Raw genomic sequence first — 22,309 nt, forward strand, 5'->3', positions numbered from 1 at the left:
CCCCCTCTCCCCACATCTCCCCCCTCTCTCCACATCTCCCCCCTCTCTCCACATCTCCCCCCTCTCTCCACATCTCCCCACATCTCTCCCCTCTCTCCACATCTCCCCCCTCACTCCACATCTCCCCCCTCACTCCACATCTCCCCCCTCTCCCCACATCTCTCCACATCTCCCCACATCTCTCCCCTCTCTCCACATCTCTCCCCTCTCTCCACATCTCCCCCTCTCTCCACATCTCCCCCCTTTCTCCACATCTCCCCACATCTCTCCCCTCTCTCCACACCTCCCCCCTCTCTCCACATCTCCCCCCTCTCCCCACATCTCTCCACATCTCCGCACATCTCTCCCTTCTCTCCACATCTTCCCCCTCACTCCACATCTCCCCCCCTCTCCCCACATCTCTCCACCCTCTCTTGAGCTGTTTGAGCTCTCTCCACGGCCCTTCACGGGCCTTCACGCTAGGCTCCGCCCCTTCACGGGCCTTCGCGTTAGGCTCCGCCCCTTCACGCTCGGCCACGCCCACTTCTGCTCGGCGCAGTCGGCAGAACAGTTAGGGACTTAGGCCAGGTGTGTTTGTCCTCATGCTGTCTCTACTGCGCATGACAGCTTCGGACAAAAACACACTTGGCCTTTTATAGTATAGGATATTTATACTTTATATATATTTATATATTTATATACATATATTTATATTTTATATATATACTGTATATATATATGTTGTATTATATAATATATATTGTGTGTAGAATGCCTTTATTTATGTGTAGACATAAATAATGTAAAAGGTTTATCAACATTTACAAAATATTTATTTTGGGAGACATATAAAGATAACCATTTATAAACCTATACATTCAATTTAACAGCATGAAGTCCTTAAACACAACAGGGCCGCTCCATTATCAAAACATATATACAGCCCAATAAGAAACCAAAAATATCACTAAGATAATTCTATCAGCCAATTCCTTGAAACATGAAAGTCAGAGGACAGAGAGAAAGAAAAGACTGAGACAAAACCATTTCTGTTGTATGCCCCACGAAGCCTATTCATTGCTTTAGTTCAATTTTAATATCAAGTCAAATAGCCATTGGTGGCCGGGATAACCTTAAAAGCCTGAGATATACTATTCTTTAGCAAGATATGACACCGCAGCAGGAAGTCTACATTAAAAAGGCTGAGGTCTTCACGTGCCAAGCTGTGAAAAAAATAGCGGAATTGTAGGCTGTTTTATGTGACTAATTTTAAATATAACTATTATTAAATTCTACCTCATAAAATACACATTTAATATAATTGCATGTTTTAATTCAAGATACAATCACTCTGATATATTGTAGCCTTTAATTTTAATTTTTATGTAGATAAAACATAAGTGTTAATACATTCAGAAGGACCAAGTTATATTTTAAATTCACTTAAAATAAATGTAAATTTAGATGATAAAGTGCTGGGTTTTTAAAGATCCGATAAAAACAGGGGCACTTTAATTCATCAAAATTTACATTTAATTTTAAATTCACTTAAAATGAATGTAAATTTAGATGATAAAGTGCTGGGTTTTTAAAGATCCGATAAAAACAGGGGCACTTTAATTCATCAAAATTTACATTTCACTCGTGTTGTGAAAATACTTACCTTTTAATCTTGACAGCCGCTGCATCGCCTCCCCCACCCATCACAAAGACTCTTCCCGGGTCTAAAATGAGGAATCCGGCTTTCTCCAATCACGGCATCGAATCAGACACTAATTCCCCCGGGGGGAAGCCGTGATTGGAGGATGACCGATCCGTCATTCTGACGTAGGAAGAGGCTTGCGACGACCGGGGAAATCGTTGAAGCGGCTGTCAAGATTAAAAGGTAATTATTTTCACAACACAAGTGAAATGTAAATGTTGATGAATTAAAGTGCCCCTGTTTTTAATTGGATTTTTAAAAACTCGGCACTTTATCATCTAAATTTACATTCACTTTAACAATATTATGATTGCTAATAAATCTGTTGGAATCTGTTGGCGCTCTACAAATAACCGATAATAATAATAATAATAATAATAATAATAATAATAATAATAAAAAGCCCTTAGTTTATCTTTTAGGTGTTTTAATAAAATTTCCTTGGTAGCCTTAGCAGTCCTTTTTTCACTGTGTGTGGTTGCTTTGAATGCTCAATATTTTAAACTGGCATTAAGCTCATAGCATATATCTGTAATTAATCACTGCAAAAAAATGTTTTAAAATTATTTAACACTGTAATTTTGTTAGTGCAATTTACACGGTTTTGAATATCAAGAGAAGTTCAGGGATACAAAGCCCAGAGCAATACATATTCCTGGTCTTCTTGTTGTGGCCAATTAGGGACAGGAATATAAATGAGCTTGTGCCCAAACTAACTAATCCCTGTGCAGAATGGTACTGGCTCAGTTAAATCTAATATTACCCATTTGACAGGGCGGTAAAATGTTTGGTTTAATGACTTTTAAATAAAAAAAAAAACATTTTAAAATTAAGATTTTATGCTATTTAAATTGTCTAAGCGTTAAATTGTTTAGAAATGCAGTATTTATTGTAGTTATTTGTTTAATTGGTTAATTTTTAAAATTAGATTGAAGAGAACTGAACACCCTTCCCACACACATAACTATGACCTTAAAACCTGAAGTATAAAGATTATCTATGTGTACCACAAATAAATAATTACATACCATTTTAACATCATATGGAACCTATTACAAAAAACAATGACTTATTGCATACATATCCACATAACTATTCTCTGTTGTATGAAATTATTTCATGCTTTGGAACACAGCCACAATGCTCATCCCTATTAGAATCAGAAAATAATAAGTAATTTGCACAAAGCGTACAAAATAGACAACAGCCTAAAAAATACAGTTATGAATGGTATTAAAGCAACTGTCAAACTTAAAGGGACAGTTCAGTCAAAATTAAAATTTCATGATTCAGACAGAGCATGCAACTTTCCAATTTACTTTTATCTTCAAATTTGCTTTTTTTCCCTAGTATTCTTTGTTGAAAGCTAAACCTAGGTAGGCTCATATGCTAATTTCTAAGACCTTGAAGGTTGACTCTTATCTCAGTGCATTTTGACACTGGAGACAGAGCCTACATTTTGGCACTAGAGAGATGGTAAGCCTCTCTGAATAGATGTGTTTTTTTCAAGTAGTGTCAGCAGCTATGCAAGGTTGAAGACAGTTTTATGGAATGGGGTAGCGAGTTCCAAAGGACAGGAGCAGCACGTGATAAGTCTTGGAGGCGGGAGTGGGACGTAGAGATAATAGGAGTGGAGAGACGAGACGTAGGTCAGAGGTTGATCGAAGAAGATGGGCCAGGGAATATTTTGAGACGAAAGAGGAAATATAGTTGGGAGTGAGGATGTTGAGTGCTTTTTAAATTAGGGTCAATACTTTAAATTGTATTCTTACAACTAACTCCTTACTTGATCCACTACAATCTGGTTTCTGCAATAAACACTCAACAGAAACTGCTCTCACTAAAGTAACAAATGACATGTTATCAGCTAAAGCAAAGTGCTACTACTCCTTACTAATTCTTCTTGACCTATCTGCTGCTTTTGACACAGTTGACCATCCTCTCCACCTAAAAATCCTACATTCACTTGGCCTCTCATGGTTTGCTTCATATCTCTCAAACCACTCATTTTCAGTTTCCTTAAACAGCATATCCTCTGATCCTTTGCCTTTCTCAGTAGGAGTACCACAAGACTCTGCCTTGGGTCAATTGCTTTTATCTCTCTAAACATCCTCCCTTGGAAAACTTATTTCTTCCTTTGGGTTTCAGTACCACTTATATGCTGATGATACCCAAATCTATCTTTCCTCTACTGATATTGCTCCCTCTTTACTCAACCAGATTACCAACTGTCTCTCTGCAATTTCCTCTTGGATGTCCTCACACTACCTCCAACTCAATCTGTCCAAAACTTAGCTGCTTCTTATACCCCCCTCTTCGAGACATCCAATACCTGACATTTTGTCTGACGGTTGGAGACTCTATTTTTTAACACCTGACCCCAGGTCCGCTGTCTTGGGGTCAAACTTCACTCAGAACTCACATTCACTCCACATATACAACAGCATATTCAGAATTTGTCCCTTCCTTACTCAAAAAACTACAAATATACTAATTCATTCCCTCATTTTGCCACGCATTGACTATTGCAATCTACTTCTAAATGACCTTCCAAAACACCGCCTCTCCTCCCTCCAATCTATTATGAATGCTTCAGCTAGACTCATCCACCTAAGTCACCGATCTACATCAGCTGTTCCGCTCTTCCAGTCTCTTCACTGGCTCCCCATACACTCCATACTGTTAGATATGTACATGTCTGTTTTGTTCTGTAAAATTAATGTTGCAACTCACTACTCTGAGGAAGGATACAAATCCCTGAATCTTATGACTTTTGATTGTAAAAGTGGCATAAAGTATTTTTAAGCAAGGTATAAGATTTAAGTTATAATGAATCTAGGCCTATGTGTATATGTGAATTTAAGGCAGCTGCACACCAATAAAATGGAGATAAATCACTTCTCATGAATTTTTTACAATTATATTTTTAGTAAAATATTTTTTACAATTGTCTCACAGGCAATTCCAGCCCTAAACATTTCTAAACTATTAATCCTGATATATGCATAGAGCCACAAGGAAAGATCACTATCTAGCACAAAAAAATATAGCACACATTTGTAATGGGATACAAAACAAGGAAATATATACTCATAATCATTACTCACTTTCTGAAAAATTAAAGGAACTTTTGTTCCTGGGACTTTTTTTGATCATTTTCTAGCAACGTGGTCAGGGGAACTCCAAACAATCCATTTTCTAACAGAAAAAAATGAAATATCATAAATTCGAGATTACAACCTATTTAATTAAAAAAAAAAAAAAAAAAAACTATAGGTGAAATATAATAAACAAATCACCTTTTACTTTCACTCGTACAGTTCTATTTCTTTTAAGTTCAATCCCTAAAGCATCATAGAAAGCCGTTAATTCTATCAGAGAGAGATACCGGATTTTTTTCATGTCTTCAAGAGACAAATCTCCTACTTCAGTTAAGCCAAATCGACTTTTCCAGACAATAAATTTCTGAAAGAAAATTATATGCATTAATAAATTGTCATAAAACAGGTTAAACATGCACATATTTTTTATTTAATTTAAAGGGACAGTCTACACATTATTCATCTTAAAGTCTTACCTTCAATCAAGCTGCACCCCTTTCTATATCATGCAGCATTTTAAAAAGAATATCGTTTCTGTATACTTGAAAATGGCCACCAAACTCCACCCACTGATGACATCACGATCCAAGCTGCATCTGGACACAATGCTGAATAGCATTGACAGTCTGCTGAATCCAACCAGTGAGGCTTTTGTGATTGGATGCCATATGCAGCTTGGATCATGATGTCATAAGTTGGCAGAGCTTGGTGGCCATATTCAAGTGGACAGAAACTTTATTATTTTTAAAATAATTTATATACCGTTCCTGCTGCATGATATAGAAAGGGGTGCAGGAGGCAATTTTGCAGCTTAATCTAAGGTATCAAAACAACAGTCACTTTGTATACAAAGTAAACAGGGGGCGATATACTACACACAATACTTTGGATAATAAAAGAAAATTCACTGTGGCTGGATATTGGAGACTTTCAAGTCTAATGAGGAATTTCCCTGGAGGTTTTTGCTGGGAGCATCAGTCAGCTGGTGGTTGTGACATCCACCCTGCCTATTTGCACTATTTATCTATATAGTGCCATCTCACGTGTGGTATAATTCACACAGTCTACACCATGAGGCGCCCTTTTGTTTTTACCTAATTTAAAGTAAGACTTTGGGATGACTAAGGTGTAGACTGTCCCTTAAAAGGAATGTAAAAGTACAAAAAGAAAAATGATGTAATAGGTTAAAGCATTTTCTTATTGCAATATTGCTTGCATATAACTGTGTGTTTCACCCCCTGTAAAATAATTAAAAACATAGTTAAAGTCAGCTCCAGAGCAGCAATGCACCACTGGGACCTAGCTGAACACATCTGGTGAACTGATGACAAGAAACAAATGTGTGTAGCCACTAATCATCAGCTAGCTCACAGTGGTGCAGTGCTGCTTCTTAGTATATATGCATATGCTTTCAACAAAGGATAACAAATCAATTTAATTTAAAAAAAAGGGAATGTAAAAGTGTATTAAAATTGCATCCTTTAAAATCGTGAACGTTTAATATTGACTTTTATCTCCCTTTAAAGTTTCTACTTGGAACAGCATCTCTTCAATGCTAGCAAATGTCTCTCAAGAGCTAAGCTTTGTCTGTGGTCAATGTGCCAAGTTTATGGCTAAAACAGCAAAGTTATTAAAAAAAACTAGCAAGGAAAACAAAAAATACAAACAAACCAAACAAGTAATTGTACAAAATGAAATAGCTTTTATCTATTCTCACTGTAAAACCTCTATAATAAAAATATAAGTCTGATTCACTTAAATTAAATTACTATTAAAAAGTAAATCAATTTACTTGCTGATCTTCTATTTAAGATTTTCTCATGGGATGTAAGCCTAAAATAACAAACTTTTTATCAAAGTAAATCTTCTTAAAGTATTTCATAACATATTAATTTAAAAATCTCTCAATTTTCAATTTCTGGATAACAATCCACCAAATAAATGAAAATGTAAATCTATTTATTTATATTTATATATATATATATATATATATATATATATATATATATATATATATATATATATATATATATATATATATATATATATATATAATATATATATATGTATATATATATAATCGACTAGAATAGCGCACTCCCACTCGCTAGAAATATCCAGACCAGGGTGCATAAACCATATATAAAGACCAATAATATGCACTCACTGGATTTAAACACAGCACACTTTATTCAGTTGTGACGTTTCGGGGCATTCCTGGTCTGAGGAAGGGGTGAATGCCCCGAAACGTCACAACTGAATAAAGTGTGCTGTGTTTAAATCCAGTGAGTGCATATTATTGGACTTTTTATATATATATATATATATATATATTTATTTTTTGTGTGAAACGTAACAAGGACTGATAACACATTACTGTGATCTTGAAGGCCCAATGGCCCAATGATAAGAAGGATTGCTGGATCGTCAGATCTGCGAGAAATGCTAATTTCAGTATCACCATCGTGCAATATGTTAGAAAAAAGTGGGCTAACCCTCTCTGTCCAGAGAAATAGCAATGTCCCATCCATACGAAACATTAAGGATCGCTGCCTATTCAACAATCCACTCATATCGCCAGTGAATGTGGATCTCAGTAGATGATGCATCATTTTTATACAACATATACTGTGCATTCACTAAATGAAAAATCATTTCTGTTTTATAAAAATTCAAATAGTATGTATGCAAAGTACATTTCACTGTAAGTTCAATAGATTTCTTACAATTGTTAATATCACCACTGAAAGGGTGGTGAGACAGGTGTGAATAAAAATGTGCATCTTTGCTGGCGGTTAATGTTTACAACATCAGAAAGTGTAATAAAACACCTCTTGGTAATTTCATCCCTTTAAAACATTTCCCCAGCAATCTTGATAGCGATGAGGATTCCTTTATAACATATCGCTATTGTGATGATGCTTACAACTTTGGGCCCATAGAGTTTATAATATTACAGCAGAGATTATGGTTATGGAACCCAAAATATGTTAACAATAATGCAGTTTTTTTTTTTTTTTTTATTATTATTTATTTTATTGAGGTTAGTAGGAAAATTAGCAATACAAATAAAGTTTGCCACAGTTCAATACAAACAGGTATAATAACAAATTTTTGTACCATATTAAAAAAAATATATATATAAGTGAGTAATACAGGTACTACAATACAAGCATATTCAAATAATAACCTGGAAACCCAGAAAAGATAGGCAAATACACCCTAAACCTCCTTTTATATATTTATATGAACCTCCTCTGTAATTAATAGGTCACTCTTGGACCAACACGTAGTAACCAATATTGACGGAGGTAAACTAGAATGATATATGAATGTAGAGACCTCCCAAGTATTGTATAGGCTACTAATGAACCAATGTAATACATTTTGAATGGCTGGAAGTGAGGAAACTAGAGTGATATACGGTCAATTTTGGACCATGACACTTAATTTATAACCTATAAATAGCTAACATGTATCGTAATAAAGATATACAATTTGGTATAATAGAGAGAACTATAGAAACTGACAACCAGTGTACTTCTAATAAATGCTTAACACCGTGGAACAACACCAAGCTTCTAAAATAGCTAGTCCAAGTTATCATATGTGACAGTAACAGTGGTATTGAGATAACCAACCAGGAGGTAATGTCACACAAGTGACGTAAGCTTTAGGTTAACTAAAATGTTCATAACAGGTAAGCATGTAGTTTCAGTACTCATTTTAAAAGATTGGCTCCATTCTATTGTCATCTGTTAGTGTGAATACAAAAGTTCCAGGTCCTTAAACACCATCACATCGACTTATGTTTATAGAAAGGATAAATAAGATTGACACAAGGAGTTTTCTAATAAGCCAACAATTATCACCACACAGTAGAGTAGATGATCTTTAAGTAGGAGGTAGGGCGCACCATCTCGGCCGCAGATAATGCACCCATCTACTTTGTTGGTCTCGACTGACCAGGTAACATATATAAGCACACTTAATTTGTAGTCGACTCCCTAAACCCACACTATCTACCGTGTCTAAATAGGGCTGAACCACTATAAAGTGCTTTATGTAGAAGGACCCATCAATAGATATAAAGTGTGGTAATAGAGTACATTAAGCTAGTATGACTCTACATGTTATCTCCAAGAACTAAGATAGACTATATAAACCTTAGATTCAAGATCAAACAATAATCATATCGTGCCTGTTGCAAGTGGGCACTATATTATGTAATTACATGAGGTTTTACTCCTGTTAAGCTGGCCGGGTATTTATAGAAGGAAAATATACCTCTTTTGTTTTGCTGGCTCAGGAATATGAATAGCGATCCTTATGTATACTCTGATTGGGTATAATGACCATTGTGTATAACTATAACAATATAAAAACTAGCTCCTAGGGTAACTGTTGCTTAAAATCTGAATAACATATTGCTAGAACAAAAAATGTGAACACATCAAAAGGAGTTAAAAAAAAGTCTCATTACTAATGTATTATCTCAAAGCATTCTCTAAAAGGAGACATATCATAGCTACCGAAAGTCAGCGGCATTCACTGTGAAATACAAAGTCCGTCAGCATAAACTGAGTAATCCCAGATGAGATTTAGGGATGTCCCTCAGGAAAAAAATAATATACATCTAGCCAACTCCAATGCTCGACTTTTCTAGAGGAAGACAAATGCAGATCGCCTTTAGTTCCAAAGTATCTGTACATGTTGTAAAAAGCCGATGCTGCACACCTTTCTCCTTCCGTAATTTCAAGGTTAAAGTGGTAGATTGTGATTCTAAAAAGCCTATTCCACATCGAATGTTATGTCCAACAACACTCAAGGGATATGGAGAGACAGCTGCCCAAGATGACGGCTTTGTAAGATGAGTAGATGGGGATCGTTGGAGTATAGTGGGTGAAGCCAGGCTTCAACTCTGGCTGTCAGCCCGCCTTTGCACTGAGGTTTAGCGAGGGAATAGATGGGTATAGCCGTTGTGGAGCTCACTGGCTCACATGCTGCTAGAGAGTTTCCCTGTGCTACGGTAACAGAGTCAGGTCCATAGCACTCCTTAGTATTGGTTAGTTCTGGAGGTGGGCCTAAATCCCCAATCTTCTCCTGTTTAGAAATGACACTTATAGGCCCCACTGCAGTCTTTCCCTGAGATGTGGTTTGTACCCGTTCAAACTCGGGCTCACATACACATACCAGGGCTTCTAGAGGTGCATGCTCAGCTTTTTGGTATTCTGTCTCTGTTGGAGGGAAGCCATTTTGGTCGGCCTTTCTTTCCTAATGTATTGCTGTCTGGGCGGTACAAGCCGATCTCGTAATTAGAAGTAGGCTGTGTATCTCAAGTTCTAAGCTTTTATAGTGGTCGTCTATTAGTTGTATTGGCTTGGCTTCCCATTTATTCAGAGCCTCCATGCTCCCCGCTAGTTCTAAACAGCTCAGTAATATGGAAACTCGCAAAAGCTGAATGGTTCTCTTCTTTAGCTTGAAGAAAGTTGGTCTTGGATATAGTAACAATAAACTACCTTATAACCCAGAATCTGGGGGGGGGGGGGGGGTGTATGCGGTAGCCCTAGACACGCGGTAAAAATGGAAGTAGAAATTATATCTCCAGAGATTAAGCATACATAGGCCCCCGCGTGGCTTTCTGGAGAACATAGGCCAGGGATGTCGTCGATAATCAGCTCCAGAATCTTGCTAAAAAATTGAGCTATAGATATCACCTTATCATAGGTATAAATTAACTGGATAATTATAGTAAGACATAAAAAAATTAATTTTAAGATCAGGAGCTTCACTGAGACGATCTCTGCCGCTTCAGAAACCTGCTCCCCCCCCCCAATAATGCAGTTTTTTTAATCATCAGGAACATTCTTGTCAAAATTATACTGCAGTATGAGTGTATTTTAAGTTTTCAGCATGACTATTGTTACATTTGAATTGGCAATCATACTAATTAAAGCTATCACTGTTTCACACTGACTAGCGTTTAAAGTGCATGAGGGCATAAAAAACATATGTGTGGCAAGCCTTCAGCACCACAGGTCACTGCGCATCGTCTAAGAGTGCAGGTGCTGATACATTAAGCATCTGCGATACATGTCACTGGGCCTGCTGCTGGCTCTCTGAGCAAAACAAAGTCGAACGCTGATGCATATACATATGCTCAGTATGGGCCTCTTGCATAAGTAAACTATATCGCTAAAATAGGTGAATATGCTTTTACAATAAGCCATTTTTACATTGCAAGTTCTTTCAAAACTAAAGATACACTGCTGATCATTTTCCATTTTGTTTTAAAATGTACCTTTAAACACCCCCTGGTAATTGTCAATGTCTGTACTTGTTCATGTGTTCTTTGCGATAGCTTAAAAAGTAATATTTTGGCATATTTTGCAATGCCTATATTTTAATACCTGTGTTTTATTAGTATGTTTTATTTTTCAATTTACTCCAGTTTCTCCTTTGCTCCTGACTTTTTTCCATAATAGGCATAGGGTTTTATCATTGTTAAAAATGACTGGGGTCATCTTCAGTGTTGAAAATAAAGCAGAAGCAAATTTGCTGCTCATCAGCCAGTGAGTAAGCAGTACTTAAGGCATAGTTGTACACAGACATACACTGAACATCTTGTTAAAAAATGTATGTTGAATGTAACATTTCAGTGTTCAACTACTAACATCAAATGTTGATTCCCACAGGTTACAATGTAAGAACTATGAGAATGAACGTGTGGATGAAAAATTTAAATAACATTCATACTTTAGACCCATTCAAATGGTATAATGAAAGTCACAGGAAACATTATATATATTTATTGGACGTTTAAAAACATCTCATCCCAAGCAAAATAACTTTGGTACTCAAAAAAACATCTCAATATTAAAATCTAACAGCTTTTCTGCTTAATTATTGTATCTTGGCTTGACTTGACTGAATATTAAAGGGATAGTGTACCCTAATTTTTTCTTCCCCTTTAGTTTGTTCTCTAATGAGTCCATTTATACCTGCCCTGCTGGCAAGGTCTTAAATTTCTTTACAAATAGCTAATGTGGCCTTTATTTCAGCATTTAAATTTATCTGATTTGCCTGTGGTATCCTCACCTATACTGAAAGTTTCTATGCTTCAGTATTTGCTATAGAAATATGTGTAAACATAGCCAGCAGAAGAAATTACACTCCCAGTGGGGGGATAGGAGAGATTATTAATACAATGTTCATTTTTAAATAGGTTTCCTCTTTAGCATTGGAATACAGAAAGAGATAGATACAAAGAAGCTTTTGAGTATTCTGATAGTGATAAAAAAAAGGAGGCACGTTGATTTACCTGCAAACTCAATCCATTTACCTGGTTTAGGGCTTGAAAGAACAAAACCAGCTATTTCATATACAAAAAATTAAATAAGCAGGCTGTTATAACAAGTCACTGGAAACAAATTAAAGGAAAAAACCAATTTTCAGTACTCTGTTCTTCCTGTATGCTAAAAAACGTTCTTTCATTGCATTTGAACAGCAATAGTTGAACATAAAATGTTTTAAACTGATGCTGAATGTAACTGGAGTATCATATCTCAACAGGTTATCTGAGAATATTGCTCACTAATAAAAAGAAACAAGAACATACCACAAGTTAGCACTTGCAGAATCTGTTGGCGCTCTACAAATAACCCATAAATAATAATAATAATAATATAATAATAATAATAATAATAAGTAGCTTGATCACACACAAAAAGTTGTTTTTATTTATAGAATGTTCCTTTAAAAAAAAAAATAAATCTGTAATACATTTTTAAACACATCTTTTAGATGGAACAAATGAAAAACATTTTAATGTTCCTTTGATGATTACACAGTAATATATTATAATATGAAATATTATCAAATAAAATATTACAACTTTCAGGTTATAACTTATTTGAAAAAAATAAAGGAGATGTAAACAGTATTAATAAGTGTCTGGCAAAGACAGAATTCAGCCGCATCTTACAAATAAGGGTATTCTATCCACAACCTCACAGTATTTACTTTTAGTTTACTCACTGGCAAAGCAGAATTCTCCTTTTGATTCGATGATTTTGCATTCCTTTTGTTTATCATCATCCACAATAGATTCTGAGAATGATACTTCAAAGAAAGTTCTTCTGCAACAGATGAATGGGTTTTTCTACAATAGGCAACTGGTAGCTAGAATGGAACAGAACGGACATTCTTACTCTTGTCACAAATAACAATCAAATCACACAACGGTCTGCAAACAAACAAATCAACAAATATATCAGCAATACTATTAGAGGATTTTATTTGTTTAATTTGACTGCCTTTTCTTTGAAATTTACCACCAGTAAATTGAAGTTTTTTCCATTCGACACTTGCAGGTGCAGCCTTTAGAAACTATGACTTTAATACATGCTGCATAGTGGTTACTTGATATGTATAGGCGCTAATTTACATCTGGTGATTATTAGCTGATGCAGAAGCATTAAGATTAACAATACTCAAGAAGGTTTTCAAGGGGCATGCCATTGGGCTACAAAATAATTCAAATATTAATAACAAAATTACAGTTTCAAATGCTTTCAAACATTTATTTGTATGGTGATATTTGGCACCTCAGTGAATATCTCTTTAAAGTAAACTTTATGCATGTGCATTAAACATAATGGTCATAAGAGAGGGCAAAAAACTGCTGCATAAGTGCAGGTGCTTTACCATATGACAACTCTAATTCTTTTATCAGCAGGGACACATTTTCATTAGGATTTGTGAAGCCTGTCATATGCTCTCACAGTTATCAGAACTGGAAAACTATTATTTTTCAGACTTAAAGGGACAGTATACTCATATATGGGCAATATATGAATTCATGATATTTAAAGCTAGTACAGAGAAATCCTGTGGAAAGGGCTCAGCTCTTTCTATCTCCCTCTCCCCACTGTATATATTACTGCAGTATTGAAGATGCTATTTGAAAAGCAGTGATATCAAATAACAAAATAAAGGTGCATAAGCTGTTTGTAAACAATTTAATACGGAGCAGCATGTTAAAGGGACATTCTAGTCAAAATATAAATGTACATAGATTAATTACATCTTTGAAGAGAAACATATTTGCAATATACATGTATTGGCAAAAATGCTTCTAGTAAAAGTTATCACTGTTTTAGTGTTAACATTTTTCTCTGCACGTGCATGTGAAGCATAGCTAGATATTTTTACTGCACCCACATTTTAAATATTGCAGCTGCTCAGATCATCACTGGGGCTTGTATCAGCTCAGCAAGTAACAAATGAGTCATTGACAGATAGCACAAGCACCTTAGGCTCTCTGTTTAAGTGCTGTGTTTAAAATGCTGGTGCACGGTGCATACTTAAATACACATTTGTAACAGCTATAGCTTTTATTAGAAGGATTTTTACTAATGCATGTATATTACAAAATTGCTTCTGTTCAATACCGAAATGCACCCATGTGGTTTCCAATTTTGGCCCTAATATCCCTTTAAATGGGTCATTGGGAACACATTAAAGGGACAGTCTACACCAGAATTTTTATTGTTTTAAAAGATAGATAATCCCTTTATTACCCATTTCTCAGTTTTGCATAACCAACACAGTTATAATAATATACTTTTAACCTCTGTGATTATCTTGTATCTAAGCCTCTGCAAACTGCAGAGGCATAGTGTTATCTATATGAAATATGTGAACTAACACCCTCTAGTGGTGAAAAACTGTTAAAATGCAATCTGAAAGAGGTGGGCTTCAAGGTCTAAGAAATTAGCATATAAACCTCCTAGGTTAAGCTTTCAACTAAGAATACCAAGAGAACAAAGCAAAATTGATGATAAAAGTAAATTGGAAAATTGTTTAAAATTACATGCTCTATCTGAATCATGAAAGTTTATTTTGGCCTAGACTGTCCCTTTAAGGGTGAGACCATTCACAGTGCACTGTCATACATAAATTATTAAACTATATTGAAAGTTTCTTTTATCAATCTTTTTATAGTACATTTTTAAAGTGTTACTGACCATTTAAGCAGGCATCCCACAGTTAAGGTTAACAAGATATAACATAGAAGTATTTTTATTGTGACGGTTAAATTATGTGGTTAATTTCAAACCTCCATTATCATCAAAGTCAATTAAATAAACATTCATAAGTCATTTAATTCTTATAAAGTCATTGTATTGCTTGTAATAATGTTTAAACACTTGTAATTAATATATTGTATTTTACTTACAGTTAACATGTTTCCAAAAAGATTTTTTGATCGGGAGTTGAACCCCATTGGCTGAAATAGGCAGTCCTGGAACAGGATCAAATGTGGGCTGCAATTAAATGCATGGCAATGTTAGTTCAATTACTCGTAATGAAAACTTTAAAGTTTACTTCTAAGAAAAAAACGGTATAACTTGACCATATACACTAAAAAATAAGGCAATAATAACACTGTATCAAAATAACAGCAAATCAATTTATGTAACAGTAAAACAATTTATTACAATAATCAAGGATATATAAAACATCCAAAAATAGGAAATGAGGCAAGCTAAAGTCTCTATATGTTTGGTATAACTTGATAGAAGTAAAATCGGAGGTGGACCATAGAAAATAAAAGAGAAAACAATTGTGAAGACCGTATGGGCCAATAATCAATCTTACAGGGAGAGGTACTCACTCTTTATAGAGCTATGTCTGTAATTCACATGGGATACCCCTCTATCAGACTGATCTCGGCCAGTAGTCTTGTTATCCCGGCGTCGAGCCGGAATGATAGGGAATATCCCAGAGCAGAGAAAGTTAGTAAGATGAGGAGAGCGGCACTCACCACAGGCAGGACAGTCACCAGTGGCAATGGCAGAACAGGGCAAGGCAAATCACTGGAATGGTCAGACAGGCAGGATTCAGCAACAGTAAAGCAGTCCAAGGACAAACCACTAGAATGGTCAGGCAGACAGGGTTTGGCAATGGTAAAGCAGTCCAAGGGCACACCACTAGAATGATCAGGCAGGCAGGGTTTGGCAACAATGAAGCAATCCAGAATAACAGTGGTTAAGAAGCAGAGTAGTCAGACAGGCAGAGTTCAGTAGCAATATATCAGTCCAGCAATTTAGGGATTAAACAGGTTGAGTAGTCAGACAGGCAGCGTATTGATCCAGCAATTCAGGAGTATAGCAGGCAGAGTAGTCAGACAGGCAGGTTTCATACACAGCAAGGCAATAAGAAAAAACAATCTATCACTCCCAGGAGTACACAAAGTAACACCTATACTTAGGTAGTGATAGATCAAGAGGAAGGGATTTAAATAGGTGCAAGATTCACGCCCAGGCTTCAGGACCTGAGAGGAGCATGTGGCGATGACGTCAGCGCCACACGCCTCTAGACCTGACACAGCCCCTGGTAACGAGCAGGGAAGGAGATGCCACGTACCTAGCAATGGCTAGAGCGGCACAGCGTGACATAGCCCCCTTCTCAAGGGTTCCCTCCAGGAACCAAAGTTGGCCTCAAAGGATGAGCAGCATGGAATCTGGAGACCAAAGTTAGAGCATGCACATCACAGGCAGGGACCCAGGAACGATCTGCCCTTCCAATGTATCACATTTTGCAGTAGTCTGCACCTGTATCTGGAGTCCAGGATCTTAGCCACCTCATATTCAGGTTCACCACGGACCAGGAGCGGAGGAAGAGGAGCTTGGAGCCAGGTATATCTATTTTTGATGTAAGACTTGAGTAGTGAAATGTGGAAGACTGGGTGTATGCACAGGGTTTTGGGCAAGGCCACTTTGTAGGCAACAGGAGACAGTCTTTTCAGGACCTTGTAAGGGCCGATAAACCTAGGCCCCAATTTGTGACAGGGTTGACGTAAATGAATATGTCATACAGAAGCTCTATGACGATCAGCAAAGTTCTTATATCTGTAGACAAGCTGAACGTAGCTGAGAGCGAATACGTTGCAATGAGTGGGGAGAGTCTAGTACGTGTCGGTCTGCAGCAGGAACCCCAGTGGACTGAGCAGAAAGAAGGGAGACACAAGGTGATACCCTGCTGCGGCTTGAAATGGAGAACATCGAAGAGAGAGTGCCAATGAGTGTTCTTGGCAGCTCTGCTAGAGGTAACAATTCAGACCAGTTGGTATGGTGAGCATTGACAAAGGCTCTAAGGTAGGCTTCAAGATCCTGGTTTACCCTCTCAGTTAGTCCATTGGTTCTGAAGGATGGTAGCCAGAAGACAAAGAAACAGTGGTTCGATCAACTTGCAGAGGGCTCTCCAAAAGGTAGAGATGAACTGTGGACCTCTTTCGGAACAAGATCTTCACAGGAATGCCATGAAGTCGTACCACATGCAAGAGAAAAAGAAGGATAGTTCTTGGGAAGAAGGCAGTATGGTTAGGGCGTACGAAATGGCCAGTCTGGAAAAGTGATCCACCACAACCCAGATAACTGTATGGTGATCAGAAGGAGGAAGGTTCACAATGAAATCCATTGTTATGTGTGTCCATGGTTGTATGGGAATGGACAATGGTTGGAGCAATCCAGGAGGCAAGGATCAGGTTTTTTATGTTGGCAGCACAAGTTGTGCAGGCTTTCACATAATCCTGAGCATCAGATTTCATAGTAGGCCATCATACATGTTGGGAAAGACGCTTGAAAGTCCTAGTCTAACCAGGATGTCCTGAGAATTTGCTATCATGAGCCCAGTCTAGCACAGGGGTGAGTACGTTCAGAGGTACAAGAGGATATCAGAGGCCACGGGGCGCCAGGAGGTTTACTAGACTGGGCATGTTGCAATCTTTGCAGAAGGGTGGTATTTAGTTGAGCAACCTCACCGGAGGGGGGTATGATGTGTTCAATAAGAGCTTCAGAGGAGTCACTTGAGTGAGGGAAAGTCGTCCGCCTTCTTGTTGTTGGTCCCAGGAAGATAAGACACTACAAAGTTAAAACAGAAAAGAACAAGGCCCCACCTGGTCTGTCGAGGGTTGAGTCGATGAGCAGTCTCTAGGTAAGTCAGAATCTTGTGGTCGGTGAGAATCTGAATGGGATTGGTGGTGCCCTCTTACCATTGCTGCCATTCAGTCAAAGCCAGCTTAATGGCTAGGTATTTAAATAAATCAAACAATGCTAAAAAGGATTATATATATCTTAAAAGCACTGAAATAAAAGTCATAAGTACAAATAAATTTAATATATACACTAATATTTAATGGGACACAGCAAGAATATATATATAAAACATATAATAAATAACACCTTTTATACTAAACAAAAATAACAATATGTATACCACCGGTGTGTTTGTATGATTTACAAAAAAAGTACTTAATTATATGTTTAAATAAAATTGATCTAATAAAATAGGTAAGATGCTAAGATACTGTGAATACAGTTTAATCCAAAAAACGATCGTTATTTAATGATACTAGGAGAAAAACGTTCAATGAGTGGTTTAAGGCAGTCTGTCGTTCAGCACTTTGTAAGGTTACAGTTAGCCAGTTCAAAGATAATTATTCCCACTGAAGCAAAAGCATTTCCAAAATGCAGTTTACAAATACCTTAGGCTACGGGACTGTATATCCAGGGCAGACTCTCTTAGGTTCAGAGTCTCGATAGGAGTATAGAGATCACCTTAATTCTTGGGTGTCCACGTCCTCTCGTAGCTACACATTTTTTGTATTTTTTGTGTTCTCCTATGAATTGCTTCCAGAGTGCAATTCGTGTTTGATGTGTGCTGGTATTCTTGTATTAAGGAGTTTTTAATTCTATTTGTTGACAGCTTAATGGCTAGGAGTTCACGATTACCCACATCGTAATTCCTCTCAGCAGGAGTAAAGCGTTTAGAGACAAAAAGGCTACAGGGTGTGACTTGGAATTCAAAGGATCCCTTTGGGTTAAAACTGCTCCAGCCCCTATCTCGAGGCATCAACCTCTAAAGAGAAACTGTAGGTCAGGATCAGGATGGCATGAGCACAAGGAGCCTACTGAAGGCCTTTTCAGACAAGAGAAGGCATTATATGGCATTGGGAGGCCAATGTTTACAGTCTTTGTTCGATTTGTCAAATTCAGTGAGAGGAGCTACCATTTGGGAAAACATCCTTTATAAACTTGCGGTAATATTGGAGAATCCCACGCATCTCTGTAATTCCTTAAAAGATGTAGGTTGAGGCCATTCTAGAACTGCGGTGAGTTTAGCAGGATCCATGGCAAAACCCTCCCGTCGAGATTACATAACCAAGGAATTGGATCTGAACTTGATCAAACTCAACATTTTTCTAGCTTGGCTACCGAAGAATTGTCTCTTAGACATAGAAGCACCTATCTCACCATGTCTATGATACTCCTCTAAAGTGGAAGAGTAAACAAGAATGTCATCTAGATAGACGATGACAGTGCATTTGAGGAGGTCACGGAAGACATAGTTTGACAAATGCCTGGAAGACTGCAGGGTGTTACACAGCCCAAAGGGCATTACAAGGTATTCATAATGCCTAGATCTTGTGTTGAAGGCAAGTCTTCCATTCGTGGCCTGGAAGATACGTATCAGACTGTATGCCCCACGTCCCTTGATGAAAAAGCGAGCATCCTGGAGTGAGTCATACAGTTCAGTGATCAATGGAATGGGATAGCGATTCTTGATGGCTATGTTTTTCAAGGCCCCTGTAGTCGATGCAGGGTCTGAGCCCCCATCCTTCTTACTGACTAAAAAGAAGCCTGCCCCCAGCAGGAGTGGAGGAAGGGCAAATGAAACGTTTAGCGAGGTTCTCTTGGATGTACTCCTCCATGGATTTGGTTTCAGCCTTGGAGAGTGGATACATCCTCCCTTTAGGAAGTGGGGCTCTGGGAAAGAGGCGAATCTTGCAGTCATAAGCATGTGGCTGCTTTTTTATCAAATCACATCTGCAAAGTCTGCATATACCGAAGGAAGATTTGAAGGAGTCTGATGCTGGCTATGGGAATGTGGAGCAGAGCAGTGAATTTAGCAAGGCAGGTGTGGAAACAGGAAGTACCCCAGGAGGCCAGTTGTCCTACAGCCCAGTTGAACTGTGGATAGTGTAACTGATGTCAAGGAAGACTAAGGATGACAGGCCGTGCTGGGAACAAATGACCTAGAACTGCAGCTCTTCGGTATGAAGGACACCCACGGTCAGAGTCAGGGTTGCTGACTCAAAATGGATCAAGCCTGAACCAAGGGGAGTGCCATCCAGAGTAGTTATTTTGAGACAATGTCTTTTCTGCAAAAGAGGCAGGCCAGCTTGAATCATGAAACGGTGATCCAGGAAGTTTCCAGCTGCCCCTGAATCAATGAAGGCTTGAGTGTGGACAGTATTCTGAAGAAAGGTAAGGGTAACAGGTACTATGATCTGAGAGGAGTGAGGGGATTTAGTATAAATCATGCTTAGAGGTACCCCTGTGTTATCCCCTAAGCATTGGCTTTTCCCAGCCGAATGTCACAGTCCTTTAGTTGGTAAGTTTTAGATCCACAATAAAAGCATAATCTCAGTCTCCTTCTTCTCTGTCTTTCAGACTCTGAAGATTTGAAGGAGGAGAGATCCATGGGTTCCTCCACTGTGGTAACTGGAGCTGCTGAAGGGGTAGAGGATGCTGCTGGAACTGGACGATCAGGGAGACGGGAAGGGAGGACCCTCCTTGTTCTGTCTCTCTCAGCTTGTCTTTCATGAAAGCGAGAGACCAGACTGATACAAAGCGCTATAAAGTCATCCAAAGAAGAAGGAATATCACGATAGGTGAGTTCATCTTTGATGCATTCATGCAGACCCCTCCTAAAGGCTGCCTTGAGAGCACTGCCATCCCAAGTGATTTCAAGTGCCAAGGTGCGAAACTCGATGGCAAACTGTGCACAGTTCTATTGCCCTGGCGAAGATCCAGGAGAGAATATTCTGCAGCAGAGGTATGGCCAGAAGTCCCAAACACAGAAGATAAAGCAGAAATAAAATCATCATCATCATGCAGGAGTGGAGCATTCTGTTCCAAAAGAGGAGAGACCCAGGCTAGGACCTTGTCTTTCAGCAAGGAAATGATAAAGGTGACCCTTGACTGGTGAGACTGAAAGGTGTGAGGATCATTGCAGAAGTGCAGCCTGCATTGGTTAGAAAACCCTGCAATCCTTAGTACCTTCATACTTGTCAGGCAAAGGTATCTGAGGTATACTTCCAGAAGCAGAGGAAGAAGTCACAGTACTAGGAGTAGGGACTGGCGGTGAAACAACAGGAGCGATATTCCTCGATGTAACTAGTAAGGAGAGTTGAGCGGTAATAGCCTTCAGCTTGGAATCCATATTCTGCAACTGTGTGGTATGGGTTCCCAACATCTGTCCCTGAAGATAAACAGCTCGTGCCACCTCGTGTCTCCATGGTCAAAGTATAATGTAATGCTCGTGGGATACCTCTCTATCAGACCAAATTCGGCCAGTAGTCTTGTTATCCCAGTGTCAAGCCGGAATGATAGGGAATATCCCAGAGCAGAGAAAGTTAGTAAGATGAGGAGAGCGGCACTCACCACAGGCAGGACAGTCACCAGTGGCAACGGCAGAACAGGGCAAGGCAAATCACTGGAATGGTCAGACAGGCAGGATTCGGCAACAGTAAAGCAGTTCAAGAACAAACCACTAGAATGGTCAGGCAGGCAGGGTTTGGCAATGGTAAAGCAATCCAAGGGCACACCACTAGACTGATCAGGCAGGCAGGGTTCGGCAACAAAGAGGCAATCCAGAATAACAGGGGTTAAGAAGCAGAGTAGTCAGACAGGCAAGGTTCAGTAGCAATATATCAGTCCAGCAATTTAGGGGTTAAACAGGTAGAGTAGTCAGACAGGCAGAGTTCAGCAGCAGCGTATTGATCCAGCAATTCAGGGGTATAGCAGGAAGAGTAGTCAGACAGGCAGGGTTCATACACATCAGGCAATAAGAAAAAACGATCTACCACTCCCAGGGAGTACACAAAGTAACACCTATACTTGGGCAGTGATAGATTGAGAGGAAGGGATTTAAATAGGCGCAGGACTTCGCGCCCAGGTGTCAGGACCGGAGAGGAGCGTTGCAGCGGATGACGTCAGCGCCACAGCCCTCCGGACCCGACACAGCCCGGTAACAAGCAGGGAAGGAGACACTGTGTCCCTAGCAACGGCTTTGAGTGGCACGGCTTGACAATGTCTCAGCTCTTAGATATAGGGGGGAAGGTACAAAGCCCCATGGATATAAAGTGGGTAGATACAAGGGTCCCACGGCTTTGCCAACGGCTCCCATACAAATGCCCTTTTCAGGGGCAATGGCGAGCTTAGGTTATTTTAGAAAGGTTTTTTATTTGGGGGGGTTGGTTGGTTGGGTGGTGGGTTTTACTGTTGGGGGTGTTTGTATTTCCATTTTACAGGTAAAAGAGCTGATTTCATTGGGGCAATTTAAATAATTTGGAGTAGGGTTAGGTTTTCTTTAATATGTAATTTAGTTTATTTAATTGGTAGTTTAATTTAATTGTAGGATAATAGTTAGGGTAGGTTAATTAATAGTATAATACAAG

The 22,309-nt window shown here is 38.4% G+C and overlaps 1 protein-coding gene across 1 annotated transcript in view; it reads right to left on the bottom strand.

Moving 5' to 3' along the window:
* Nucleotides 1-22,309, bottom strand: part of ARHGAP28 (Rho GTPase activating protein 28) — a 413,070-nt gene that overhangs the window by 173,198 nt on the left and 217,563 nt on the right. Inside the window, 6 exon segments of the mRNA XM_053715862.1 lie at nt 4,789-4,823; nt 4,826-4,879; nt 4,981-5,146; nt 9,775-10,019; nt 12,820-12,903; nt 15,023-15,110. Coding sequence (XP_053571837.1) covers nt 4,789-4,823; nt 4,826-4,879; nt 4,981-5,146; nt 9,775-10,019; nt 12,820-12,903; nt 15,023-15,110 — 672 coding nt within the window.

This window comes from Bombina bombina, chromosome 5 (genome assembly GCF_027579735.1).
Source record: "Bombina bombina isolate aBomBom1 chromosome 5, aBomBom1.pri, whole genome shotgun sequence".
Lineage (NCBI taxonomy): Eukaryota > Metazoa > Chordata > Amphibia > Anura > Bombinatoridae > Bombina > Bombina bombina.